This window comes from Punica granatum, chromosome 3 (assembly GCF_007655135.1).
Source record: "Punica granatum isolate Tunisia-2019 chromosome 3, ASM765513v2, whole genome shotgun sequence".
Taxonomy (NCBI): Eukaryota; Viridiplantae; Streptophyta; class Magnoliopsida; order Myrtales; family Lythraceae; genus Punica; species Punica granatum.
Genome location: NC_045129.1, coordinates 15,073,150 through 15,087,354, shown reverse-complemented (window position 1 = coordinate 15,087,354; position 14,205 = coordinate 15,073,150). Strand labels below are relative to the sequence as shown.

Here is a 14,205-nt window from a genome sequence, read left to right as displayed (position 1 = left end):
GGAATCCATGAGATAATCAATTTGTTAGTGACTTTCATGGATCCGAACCAGGTACTGTTGGATTTAATATTGAACTGACGAACTTCTTCTTTTGGTAAGAAAACTGGATTGGAGCCGGGTAGGAGTGGACGCGGGACGGTTCGGTATAGTTCTAGCTCGAACCGTAACTGTCCTAAATTTTTGGAACAATAATTTTACGAATTGCAAATATGTATATATACATATATATGTATGTATGTATGATGAAAGCATGATTATGGTGGATCTGGCCAGGTGTTCTCGGAGCGCTTCATTTTTAAGTGGAATATTTTTAGGTTATTTTGAGTTTTTTTAATAAAATATTTTTTTAACATTTAAAAATACGTAGATATAGGTTTTGTGGGATTGTTTATTATCTTCTTGATTTTTTAAATTTTATTTAAAAACTAATCTTTAAAAGGTTCAATGTTATTAAAGATATAAAGATATAGATGTAGATTCTTGAAACTGTTTCTTATTTTCTTGATCTTTAAGCTTTCTTTAATTTTTTTTATTTGTACTTCTGAAATTTTTTTAAAGATATAAAAATAGATTTGTAGGATCTGTCGTTATTTTTTTGGGATTTTAAGCTTTTTTTTTCAAAAAAGTGAATTATATTATATTTTTATTGATATGATGTGTTATATATTTATTTTTCAAAATGCAAATCATATCATACTTTTTATAGATATTGTCATGATGTGTTATTAGTATTATGTTATGTATGATACTTATAATAGCGAGGGTAATACCATAGATTGTTATCAATAAATATTGCTATCACTAGAGTTCTTTAATTTTTGCACGCATGCACACAATTTATTTTAGTACTTCTAAAGGTGAGTTCTTTGATTGTTTACTTTTTTCTCACAAATAAATTTTATAGAAATTTTTTGTTCTCTAATTTTATGTATGTGTCAACATAAGAAATGATGTAACGCCATATGAAAATATTTTCAACAATTCATAACAAATATTTTACATAATAAATTTAGCAAAGAAAAAGATCATATTTTATCCTATGCAATGTGTGAGTTTACGGCTAGTTAGAGGAATAAAACTATCGCAAAAAATAATTTGTTTTATGGTTAGATTAATCGACTGAACTAATATTGAAAAATCTTTAAAAAAAATCTAAAATTATGATTTCATTAAATTCCATTCATTCACCTATCACAAACACTAAAAAAAAGTCGCTTAAATAACATTCATCCATATATCTAAAGAGAGAGTTTAAAAAGAGTCCATCTAAAATTAAAATTATGAATAATTCTCTTTTACCTCACCTTTTGACCTTTTATTAAATTAAAATTTTCAAATTTCATTTATGATATATGTAGTAATTTTATAAATATATACATTTGGGATGGGACCGTAACTGCTGCGTAACTGATTTTCATTTTGATATCTCGAATTGAATATTTTCTGAAACCAATTAATTCAGTTTTTTTTTTCGGTTTGGAACGGAACGATTTTACAGAATGATTTAGTTATCTGAATCTTTCGCATAACCCTAGAGCTAGGCAAACCTCTAGGCTCTTTCTATGACCAAAGGAGCGAACGCGTGGCCATGAAACTTGCAATATTTGAGCAATAAGCTGCTAACTACTTAACCAAATATTCATTGTTTAGGCGTTGCATCAACAAACAAGGCTGAGAGACATTTCACACACACCCTCTTCTTAAGGCGCATGGGCAGCACGAGATCGAATTTCATTGTGATTTTTAATGGTATACATTTTCTAGTTATTTATTCACATGCTTTGCGTATAAATGTAAACTAAATGTTGTGCTTGTGCTGTCCTTAGCTCTGTGAAAACTTTTAATTTTAATTTTATTTTATTTTATTTGTATAAAACTTAATATCCGGGAGTCCAATGAGTCTTGACTAATCCAGTCGAGCCAGATCGGCCGCCGCTAAGGAGTAAAGCTCTCCCAGCGTATATTTCCTTCATCCTTGAACCCGATACTTTACTTAAGGGGAACGAGTGTCAAACTGCTTGAACCAAGCTGTATTGGTTAAGGTTTGGGGCCTCCTTACCCCGCCTTTGTATAACTTAATTTCTTTTCATTGTACCGGGCTTTTAACCCCCTTTTGCACCGAAAAAAAAAAAAAAAGAATTGAGTGGATGGTTGTAAAAGAATGAATTGACAAATTTGTCTCCATCTTTTTTCAATTCGTAAGACTCCAAACTTTTTTAAGTTATTTGCAATGGATGTTTTAGAAAATTGAATTTTAGACGAAAAGTTTCATTTTTGCTTTTGTTGTAATATAGGTATTGATACAGAGGAAACTAGAGTTGTCATCATAGCAATGTTTCAAATCCTAACTTAATAACTCACTACATAAAAAGAAACAACAAAAAAAACTTATGCCCTATTTGGATTTCTAAACACTTAATTTTAACTTTAACTCAACACACTACACAACAAAAACATACATTTCCCAAGTCAAAAATTTTAATTTTAACTTTAACTCAACACACTACACAACAAAAACACACGTTTCCCAAGTCAAATTTATAATCACATCTCATTTATTCTTTTCCACGATCAAAATCAAAATCAAAATTACTTTAACTCTGAATCCAAACGCACCCTTAATTTACTTTGGATGGTGACTTTAGACCCTGTTTACTTTGAGAAAATTTCTCAATTTTTTGGAAAATTTTCATAAAAAATGAAAGAGTAAAATATGTGTTTATCTACTTAAAATGAAAAATATTTTTTTAGGAAAAGAGATTTTTCTAATTCCAAAAATTCAAAGTAATTTAGAGAAAAACTTTTTATAATTTTTCAATTTTCTTTTCATTTATTGGAATGCTCTTTATCAATTATTTTTTTCCTATTTAATTATATCAATTATTGTCCCTTTAATTGGGAAGTCTCTGATGGTTATTAGATATTGAATATAAAGTAGAAAATTCTAAATTTTGCATTTGTAAACATGATTTTTCAATTTTCTTTAGAGAAATAAATTTAGAAAAGGAAAAGAAAAATAGAAAAAAATGAACAAGATTTTTCTAAAAGTAAACAATATAAAAAGTAAGGTGGTATATGATTACTTAAAATAAGTATTGAAATTAATTTTCACCACTTAATTTAATTCAACTTATCGAATAAACATAAACTAGATTAACTTAACCGATTAAAATGTGTTAAGAAACCCCTTAATAATTAATTGGATGAACCCGCTTATTTATTAATTGAATTGCTCAGCTATATTACAAAAGTAATGATATTTCCATTGCTACACCCAAATCTTTTGAAATAACAAAAATGTTTCATTTCGTTTCACACACAGGGAAGTAGAGAAAGAGGGAGAGGGGGAGAAACAATTGGGGGAGGGGTGTAACTGAGGACATGTCTACTGGCGACTTCAGAGATAGTTGGCGACCTTGTCCGAGAGATGGGGACTAGTAATGGTGTTAGTATTAGTCGAAATCGCTCTCTCTCTCAGAGAGTAGAGGTTCGAGCTGTGGAGACTCTTTTACCGGTGACCACCGCTCAAGGAGAGGTTGTTGGTGACCTGGCATTGGTGGTCGTGGTTGGGCCCAAAGCCTCTAAAAGGTTGCGTTTGGTTTCATAGTAAGATTTTAAAATCAGATTTTGATTTTGATTTTGAGTGGAATAAATGGGGCCCACCTTTGACTTGTATGAGTTATGTTGTTTTGTTGTGGAAAAAAGTGGTATAAATGGGGCCCACTTTTTAACTTTGTATGAGTTATTTTGTTTTGTAGTGGGTAGAGTTAAGTCAGAATTGTGATTCTAAAATATTATCCTAAAACCAAACAAGCCCGTCTCGGGTCTCCACCTCCGTCAGTCCTCGTGTCAGAGAGGCAGTGGCTCTGATCACCTTGGGCATTGGTGGCTTGATTTGTAGCTATCACCAGCCCTTCCCTCCCTCTACAAAAATTGAGAAGTTATTGTATGTAATGGGTATGCCATATCGCATTATGTTACACAATAAAATTCATTTTTGTTAACAATAGATTTTTTTTGTGATGATTTTAAAGACCAAGAGGAATTGGTGAATTCTTATAGGTTTGCGACTTTATCACATAATATACATGTTACATATAAGACTTTCTCCTACAATAATGAGTTGGTTGTCTTTTTTAATTTTCCAAATAGAAAATTATAGATAAATTACTATAGAAATAATGCGTCTAAAGTGAAAAAAAGGTAAATGTCGAACTGACAAATAAATACTACATTAAGGAGCTTTAAGTTTTCAAACTTGCTCCAACAAATAAATTTTACTTAATCAAATTAAGTACTATTCATTGAATGTTTAAAAGTTAAATAAGTTCAAAGAAACATATTAAGATAATTTAGCAAACGCCATGGGAGCACTTCGATACAACTCAAATTGGAGGGAGCACTTTGAGAATACAAATAGACCATATCGTGAAAATCAAAGAAAAGACACATAAAAAGTTAAAATTTTCACGTTTGCTTTAAATTTAGCTGACATGGACTTCATGGACGTTAATGTGAACCCACAATTGCACACGTGCCATCATTCATTATATGCCACCTCATAAAAAATTACAAAAAAAATTGAATAAAATAAAAATAAGTTAAAAAATTAGACAAAATTCAGAAAAGAATATAAAAATTAAAGAAAATTCATGAAAAATTTTAAAAAATAGGAAAAATAGAAAAACTAGAAAATGATGAAAAGTTAGAAAATCAGAAAAATTACATAAAATTTTTTGAAACTTAAAAACTAAAGAAAATTCATATCGTAAAATTCAAAAAATTTGGAAACTGATAAATAATGTACGAAATAAAAAAATACAGAAAATTCAGAGACAATTTTGTGAATTTTCGTTGATATTTTTTTTGGATTTTATGTTATTTTTTTGAATTTTCTTTTTTTTAAGCTTTTTTTGAATCTTTTATGAGGCAGCTTGCAATAAGTAGTGCCATGTGAACAGTCATGGGTTCACTTTAATTGTCAAGCAAAGTGTAACATTTCTTCTATTGTTCAATATGTACTGCGTATGTCCTTTTATTTTTGGGATGAATGTTGTACTGAATCTGTTAATTGTCAAGCAAAGTGTAACATTCCTCGTCTTTGTTCTTATCACATTCTTTAGATAATTATGCTAATTAAATTATTAAAATAATTAATTTTATTAATAAGCACAGTTTTCAGTAATTTAATTAAAAAATTAATTTTTAAAATTTATTTAATAATTGAAACATTTTTTATTAAATGTCTATTCGTTGTTAATTATTTAATTAGTAATTAAATTATAATGTACGATAATTTTTTATTGTAAGAGAATATTTTTTTATTAAGATAATTTTTTTATTAATTCTTTACATAATTATGCTTATTAAATTATTAAAATAATTAATTTTATTAAGAAAAACAATTTTTAGTAATTTAATTAAAATAATTAATTTTTAAAAATTTGAATTTTTTTATTAATTAAAATAATTAATTTTTAAATATTATTTACTTTTAAATTATTTAAAATGTTTATTTTTTTATTAATTATAAAAATAGATAATTATGCTTATTAAATTATTAAAATAATTACTTTTATTAAGAAAAAGAATTTTATTAATTAAAATACTTAATTTTTAAATATTATTTACTTCTAAATTATTTAAAATGTTTATTTTTTATTAATTATAAAAATAGATAATTATGCTCATTAAATTATTAAAATAATTAATTTTATTAATAAACACAATTTTTAGTAATTTAATTAAAATTATTAATTTTTAAAAATAATTTACTTTTAAATTATTTAAAATGTTTATTTTTTATTAATTATAAAAATTACCATTAAAATTATCTATTTATCTTATAAAACCCATTAGATTTAGCATGAAAGACATTTCTATCTTTTTACCCTAATCCTGTTCTTTCCATTCCTTATTTAACTCAACAAAATATCAGAATAATAATTCTTAGTTTTGCTATCTCTCCAACAAAAAAAATAATTTCATCGGAATTTGTATTCTATTCACTCTCTATTCTATTTTATGTCTATTCTATTTCAGCGAACCAAATGTAGCCTTAGTAAATTCATGTTAGCAAATGCAGAGTTGGACGGTTGACTGTATCTAAGACAAAAATGAAAATTGGTAGTCTTATGGCATAAAATTTTTAAATTTGGCGAAATTTGAAACAAACGGGAAAACACTCGCCCTTTTTTTAGTTTCTTATTGTTATTGTTATTATTATTATTATTATTATTAATTGTATATTGTTGAAATGCCAAAAGGACTGACACTCCCGCTCTTTCATCAGCCTTCCGATTCGGAAGTCCGAACTAACCCTTCCTTCCGCCGACGAGAGGCCCTCTCCCCCATCATCAAACCTCCGTCCGGGTGCTCTTTCCTCCATCGACTAGGGTTTGGCATCCCTCTTGTCTACTGTCTCACGATAGACTGCCCGGATTCCCGCCGATGGCGAGTGGAGCTACGGGCCCTGATCCACTCGATGCGCTCGCTCAGTTCTCCGTGCTCTCCCTCTTCCCCCGCAGCTTCGGCGCTCTTCAGAATGCCTCCGACCCGTACGATCTCGAGCGGGAACTCGACTCCCTCCACAGCCACCTCGGCACCATCGTATGCCTCTCAGTTCCATCACTTCGCATTTTCATGTTCTTCAGCGACTGTTCTTTCGCCTTCAGTTCAATTTCTTGTTTTTTTTTCCCCTCCCCCCCTCCATTACTTCCGAATTTCTGCGATGGTCTGCTCAGTAATTTTATCTGTTCGGTTGTTTTGTATCTCAAGCTACTGGGCAGGTAGGGTTTGCCTATTGGTTGTAATTGGTTCAGCTTATACTGAAATTCCCATGTCTCTTTTCGATTGCGATCGAATTTCTTAATGCCATTAACTTGCTCTCCATTTGATGACGTGAAAGTATTGCGGACCTCACTACAGTGTAGTATGCACCGGCGAGCTATGATTAGAGGCAATTAAACCCCGACCACTTCCCAATTGTAACTATTCGGCTCACATTTCAGTTGAATTTGCTTGTGTTTGTGTGCGTTTATGAGGAAAGCACCTGATGGTGCTGCCATTACCTTATCTGTGCGACACTTGCAGTGTTCTGCAATTGATCAAGAAATGATACTGATGTCGCTGCCCGTGATTTCAGGCATTGCAAGGCCCCAAGAAGCTCTTCAATCAGGCGAAGTCCATTATGGAAAGCTGTTCAGAACTTCTGAACACTGATATCCCAGGTGAAGTCGCAGCAGAAGAGAGGGATGAATTTGATGCGGCAAAGGCTAATGAAGAAAATCCTAAAAGGCGAAGGCCGGGCTTGGGCCTAAAGCGTCCAAAGTTTTCATTGAAGCCTGATTCAAGGTGAATAAGGAATTTTTCTGCACTTATCTCAACTACGAGAGAGGTTGGGTTTTGGGGCTACAGTTATATTGAGTCAAATATGTTTCTCTCTTGCAGTCAACCTGCAGTCAATTTGGAAGCGACTTTTGATATTGATAGTTACGAAGATCCCGATGAGTTTTTTGCAGCGTTTGAGAGAATGGAGCGTAAGTTGCATCTATTCAACTCATAGGTTCCTGTTTATATCATGATTTACTTTGCTGGGGATAATTTGGCCTGCGATTCCTGGCATTAGTTAAATAAACTACAGAGATATTCTCTTATGTTGTAAAATTTTTTTTATAACATTGACTAAGAAAATTCTTAAATTGGTGAACTCAACTACATACATTTGGAAGTTGGTACAAGATGTGCCTTTACATGGTTTTTGTAACAATGACAAAGTACTATCTGTATAAATGAGGATAGAGGCTTTTGAAAATTTGCTATTATTCCTAGAGACTGCTTTCCCCTTGGATAAACATTTTGTAACTATTGCCTTTTAAAGAATTTACTCTTGATACTGCTCTATAGAGGCCAATAGGGAAATCATGAGGCAGAATGGAATTGTTCCAGAAGATCCAGGTCAGCACAAATTGAAAGAGGCACGTCGTCGCCGCCCAGGATTGCCGGGGTATATATTCATTTTACCATTTCTTCTTGTGAATTAGTGTAGGGCTTGTTCTTATTTGGATTTTGATTAATTGTTCTACGTTCCCCCCGTTTTTGGCTTTCAGGAGGTCATACAAACATAAATTTAGTGAATCTGGCATCTTTCCTCCCGAGACAGTTATGGAGTCATATGTTGCCGTCTCTAATTCTACCATACAACAAGATGCAGAAAATGAATCAAATGATGAATCACGAGAAAGAGATTTCACTGGTAAGTTGGGTTGAATGAAAAGTTTTGTTTATTAGTTTCTCCTGATATTTTCATTCAATTATTTGGCTTTAGATCTTAAGATCCAGGAAGAATGACTCAGTTGATGGTTAACAGGTTCAACAAAGGCGAAGAGGAAACATAGTGAACTTTTGGATGAACTGTTATCCCTGAATTTGGAGGATCTGGATGGGGACGGCGCAGCCAGTCTTCTACAGGAGCATTTGCAGATCAAAGCCATTAACATTGAGAATTTGGAGCTCCCTGATTTGCAAGATATCCAAAAGGATGATTGGAATGCTTCAGTAGGGAACTTGTCAAAGCAGATTCCTGTATTACTGGATATTCAGAATCTTATGAAGAGGGCACATGGGCATTCACCAACTAAGCATAAAGGTGGATCAGAAAGCTCGAAAAATTATGTGTCTTCAAAGTCTGCAACAAAGAGTCCTTTTGCCCAAATATCATTGTTACAGAAACGTTTGTTCAGGGAAAACTCATCTATCGACCCATTTTCTTCTGATCATGTTGATGATGTAGCTGCAAGGAACTGTCTTGATATGGAACACGCAGAAAAAGAATCTGATGATGTTAACAAGAGGAATAAGTCAGATGTTTCTTCCCATAATCCTGGTGACTCTATCAGTATTCCAGTAGATAGGGGAGATTTTGATGTTGTAATTGGCTCAAACTCTAATGACTTGCAAAATGAAGTCGCAAATTGTAAAACCGATCTGCCAATGATGGCTGAGTTCCTAGACAGGCCCAGCACTGATTTGGATAGCCAGGCAGAGAAGGTGAGCCATGTTCCTTGATTATGATAAGCGGTTGAGCTCGTAATATGAGCTAGAACTGATAAGAGTACTGTCTTTTGCAGGAGGCAGCAACGTCTACCCAGCTCAATGCTGAAACTGAGGACTCAGATACTGAAGAAGCTAACGAGGATGGGAATATTCTGGGTATGTTTTTTCTTTGTTTATTAGTTTCTACTGATATTTTCATTCAATTATTTGGCTTTAAATCTTAAGATCCAGGAAGATTGACTCATTTGATGGTTAACAGGCTTAACAAAGGCGAAGAGGAAAAACAATGAACTTTTGGATGAACTGTTATCCCTGAATTTGGAGGATCTGGATGGGGACGGTGCAGCCAATCCTCTACAGGAGCATTTGCAGACCAAAGCCATTAACATTGAGAATTTGGAGCTCCCTGATTTGCAAGATATCCAGAAGGATGATTTGAATGCTTCAGTAGGGAACTTGTCAAAGCAGAGGCCTGTATTACTGGATATTCAGAATCTTATGAAGAGGGCACATGGGCATTCACCAACTAAGCATAAAGGTGGATCAGAAAGCTTGAAAAATTACGTGTCTTCAAAGTCTGCAACAAAGAGTCCTTTTGCCCAAATATCATTGTTACAGAAACGTTTGTTCAGGGAAAACTCATCTATCGACCCATTTTCTTCTGATCATGTTGATGACGTAGCTGCAAGGAACTGTCTTGATATGGAACACGCAGAAAAAGAATCTGATGATGTTAACAAGAGGAATAAGTCAGATGGTTCTTCCCATAATCCTGGTGAATCTATCAGTGGTACTTTAGATAGGGGAGATTTTGATGTTGTAATTGGCTCAAACTCTAATGACTTGCAAAACGAAGTCACAAATCATAAAACCGATCTGCCAATGATGGCTGAGTTCCTAGACAGGCCCAGCACTGATTTGGATAGCCAGGCAGAGAAGGTGAGCCATGTTCCTTGATTATGATAAGCAGTTGAGCTCGTAATATGAGCTGGAAATGATAAAGAGTACTGTCTTGTGCAGGAGGCAGCAACGTCTACCCAGCTCAATGCTGAAACTGAGGACTCAGATACTGAAGAAGCTAACGAGGATGGGGATATTCTGGGTATGTTTTTTCTTTATTTTCTCGGGGTTTGCTGGATATGTCTTCTTTCCTTGGGTTTACTTCTTAGAGAGCATATGTCAGATCAGCCAGGTGGCTGAGCGAGTCATAAGCCATCATGCGTTAGACATATTTAAGAGGTTACTTTCCTAGTTCTCCACAAACTATGCTGTTTCAATTCTAAGTACCTTTTCATTCCACTAGTTGTTAATTCATTTCATTAATTCACTTATATAATTAAATATGATGCTCTCCTGTCAGATCCCTTAGTTTTTTCTATAGTTGAAGAATTTGCTAGAGATGGCTCTTCAAAACGCCCTGATGGTGTTCTAGAACAACAAATAGAGGTTCCTCATGTTTGTAGCCAGGCAGAGAAGGTGAGCCATGTTCCTTGTTTGTGATTAGCTGTTGAGCTCGTCATATGAGATGGAACTGACAAGGGTACTGTCTTTGCAGGAGGCAGCAACGCCTACCCAGCAAAATGCTGAAGCTGGGGACTCAAATACTGAAGAAGCTAACGAGGATGGGGATATTCTGGGTATGTTCTTTCTTTATATTCTTGGAGTATGCTGGATATGTCTTCTTTCCTTAGATCTACTTCATTGAGAGCATGTCAGATTTGCCAGGTGACTGAGCGAGTCGTAAGCCATATGTATTTACTTGTTTAAGAGGTTATTTTCCCAGGTCTCCACGAACTATGGTGTTTCAAATCTAAATACCACTTCGTTGCACTAGTTGGTTGATTTTATCAATTTACTCATTATAACTGTTTAATGCTCTCCTATCATGCCCCTTAGTTTCTTCTGAAGTTGAAGAATTTGCTAGAGATGGCTCTTCAAAATGCCCTGGTGGTGTTCTAGAGCAGCAAATAGAGGTTAATCTTCCTGGCTTGCTTTTTTTTTTTTTTTCTGGTTTTTATCCCTCTCGTATTCTTTAACTCCAGTTGCTTTTTCTTGAACTGAAATCTGAAACTTCTTTCCAGACATAAATAGAAGAGGGACAAGATAAAAAGATAACGTCCTTTTCTGAATCCAAGCATATCAGAAGATGGATTGGCTAATGCAAGTAGCATGTAGGCTTTTAAGGTGGAGGATGAATTATCAAAGCAGAAATTTTAACAACATTTGAATAGGAGTTGACTTGTTCTTAACATCCTCTTTTTCATGAGTATATCAGACATATACACTTGTATCTGCTACCTGGCACACATATTAGATGCCTTTACTTTTACCATGGGGCCATGGCATAAGGTTTTATACTAGGGCTTATTCTGATCATGAATCAGGAACCTGTTGCTACTCTGCCCAGTGGACAAGGCGAGAAGAAATCATGCCCTTCATGTAATGGTCGAAAGAGAAAAGAAGCTTCTGCTCTCAGAAGTTCTAGAGGTGATTCTTTTGAGTCTTCTCAGTTTCCTCTTTTCTTTGGGTTATCATTGGCCTCACTTTTTCTGAGGTGCTTCTTTTTCCTTCTTTATTCGCTGGTTTGTCAATGGTCAATGTGTCAGTTAATATAGTAGCTGAAAATACTTGGACGATGATGTTTTCCTTCGGAAGTTAATCTCTTTGTTCTGGGTGTTCAGTCTTTTCCCCACTGTTAAAATAGAAGATCTTATGGGGTATTTATATTTTTGATTGAGCATTCTTTTGATGTTCCATCGGTGACAATTACATCTTCTTGCTACTTATCTTTTCATGTATTATCTTATTTGACAGAATCCGAAAATCCTGTGGCAACTGAGTGTCAACAAAATGAGAGACGAGATGATGCTTCGGAGGAGCTCATTGAGGTGAGTTTTTCAGGATCAATTTTCTTCTCATGTGGTTTTTGAATTGATATTCATCCCTTGGAGATCTTCAAACTTTTAGATTAGAAATAGAAGAAATTTTAATGGAATAATGGAAATTTATTAAGCTGTACCTTGGCCTTGCAAAATTTCTTCAGGAGGCTGCCCAAGAAATGCATACTGGTGGAAGAAAATCAAGGCCACGTCCTAAGAAGCCCCGCTTAGTGAATGAACTCTCTCGTCGGAGGACAAGTCTTGGAGGTAATCTTGCTGGGTGCATATGCGGGCATCAATTTCTCTCGTGCACCCACCCGTCAATGTGTAACTGGTATTCACCTCATGTTCTTTGTATTTGTAGGTGCTGGGACAACATGGGATAATGGCGTGAGGCGGAGTACAAGGATCAGGTCGAGACCTTTAGCATTCTGGAAAGGTGAACGATTCCTGTATGGACGCATTCATGAAAGTAAGCATCTCCCTTTGTCTTAAATAGAGTTGTTTCTTTGGATAAAATACTTAAATCAGTTCTCTCTCATGACATACTCGATATGCATTATATGAAATTAGATATCTTTGAACTGAAATTGCTGAGCTGCTAAATCTTTTTCTTTGTTCTACTCAATTACTGAAGTAACTTGCACAATCTACTGCATATGATATTCTTCACCGTTTGTGTCCAAAGGGAGTTCACTGTTCACGTAGGAGTAGTTCACTAAAGCAGCTGCAGTTTTCCTTGTCTTTGGGCCTTGGATTTCCTATTTTTGATCCTTGGTTTGAGACAGGATATATAGTAGAATCGCATTCATGGACACCTGCAATTGATTTGCAGGTTTAGCGACTGTAATCGGCGTGAAGTATGAGTCGCCTGGAGATGGAAAACCAAGGCTGAAGGTGAAGTCTTTCGTCTCCGATGAGTACAAAGAACTTGTTGAACTTGTATCTTGAGATTTAGATCAAAATGCTGCCTCTGTTTTATGTTGTTAAGATATGTACGAGTTCATTCGTTGCTCTGTATGTAAGCGAACAGAACGAGTTCTGAACTCGGCAAATATTAGAAATGTAATCCTAGCTCGGAACTGACATCCGACATATGATCTTTACAGATATGGACTGGTGGATTACTATATTATGAAAGATCGTGCCAGTTACTTATGGAATGACCACTACTCATGGAATCAGCTGATGCTGATCTATCCCCACATCTCATTCGATCCCCATAAGCTATATTTCAAATCGATGTGATATGAGAAACATCAAAGAATCTCGAATAAACCGAATAACCGAAATTAACTCAGTAGCTGATCTTGCTCTCCTTGATCACTTCCTCTCACTACTTCCTCTAACAAATTTCTTGAGTCTAGCAGTGCCAGCCAATTCCCCTTCTTCCTATCGGTAAAATTGCACGATCTTTTGTGGCATAGGCATAGGGATGGGGATGGAATAAGTTAGGATTTTAAATCCAATGGATATCTAGTGGTTGGGGTATATCTAGGTTGGAATTGGAATATGAAACTTAAATGACAAGTGTGCCCCTAAATTATCTTTTTTTTTGAAAAATTTCTTAAAATAAAAATAATTTTTGAAATTAAAAAAAAAAAAACAGGAACACAGTCGTGCACACTGTGTCGGAGAGAGAGGAGGAGGCATAGTGGCACAGTGGTGGGCCGATTCTCGGCCACCGCCGCACGTCTGCATCTCTCCTGTTTGCAAGTTCAATGGCTTTTTCCCAAAATTAGATACACAGTCAGAGGCATTTCAGTCATTTCATTAATATCCTTCTCCCAATCCGGCTTTAACCCGCCCCTTCTCCTGGGATTAGTTGCTTAATGTTATATCCCGACATATCCCAAACCCAATCCCAATCCTGTTAGCACCAAATATCATATTAAGATTTTAGAAATCCTATCCTCTCTCTAATCTGGTCTACCAAACAAGCATGGTTTTTAATATCAGCAGGAACTATAGAATTAGTCGGACGAAAACATGTACCATGCGTTATATTTAAAATAAAAAGAAAAACGTTTTTAACATATTGACCTTTAAATATAACTCTTAACTAAAGAGAGAATTTTAAAATTATTTTAGTCGGGCCAATGCTCGCGGTGGTTCGGTTCGTCTAATATGTTTACGGTTGAACACGAGAGTCCAAATATTGCGTAGCGGAATGTGACAATGTTGCCATCGCTGTTGCCCACCATATTACCTATCAAAAAACTAATAATGTCCCTACAGTTGACAAAAACTTACGGCACAGAACGTAAATATT

General features: G+C 34.6%; 1 protein-coding gene across 4 annotated transcripts; it reads left to right on the top strand.

The window, feature by feature from the left end:
• Nucleotides 1-6,259: 6,259 nt before the first annotated feature.
• On the top strand, nucleotides 6,260-13,091 carry LOC116200905 (centromere protein C). 4 transcript variants are annotated; one of them, XM_031531874.1, is made up of 18 exons: nucleotides 6,260-6,609; nucleotides 7,145-7,353; nucleotides 7,450-7,538; nucleotides 7,906-8,005; nucleotides 8,109-8,254; nucleotides 8,369-9,048; nucleotides 9,129-9,210; nucleotides 9,314-9,592; nucleotides 9,737-9,993; nucleotides 10,075-10,156; nucleotides 10,415-10,530; nucleotides 10,610-10,691; nucleotides 10,951-11,027; nucleotides 11,439-11,541; nucleotides 11,869-11,942; nucleotides 12,098-12,200; nucleotides 12,298-12,405; nucleotides 12,769-13,091. In XM_031531874.1, exons 1-18 carry the CDS (start codon nucleotides 6,451-6,453, stop codon nucleotides 12,882-12,884), a joined length of 2,862 nt encoding a protein of 953 aa, XP_031387734.1. In that variant the 5' UTR covers nucleotides 6,260-6,450; the 3' UTR covers nucleotides 12,885-13,091. The 4 variants fall into 4 exon arrangements, with proteins under 4 accessions (XP_031387734.1, XP_031387733.1, XP_031387735.1 ...); XM_031531873.1 differs by having other exon boundaries at nucleotides 9,314-9,993; XM_031531878.1 differs by lacking the exons at nucleotides 9,129-9,210; nucleotides 9,314-9,592 and having other exon boundaries at nucleotides 6,261-6,609; nucleotides 8,369-8,647.
• Nucleotides 13,092-14,205: the final 1,114 nt, after the last annotated feature.

Coding starts and splice junctions, on each gene's coding strand:
- LOC116200905 (XM_031531873.1), top strand. CDS start 6,451: ATGGCGAGTGGAGCTACGGGCCCTGATCCACTCGATGCGCTCGCTCAG. Junction 10,692..10,950: donor CGAGGATGGGGATATTCTGG/GTATGTTCTTTC, acceptor CATGCCCCTTAG/TTTCTTCTGAAGTTGAAGAA. Junction 11,542..11,868: donor TGCTCTCAGAAGTTCTAGAG/GTGATTCTTTTG, acceptor CTTATTTGACAG/AATCCGAAAATCCTGTGGCA.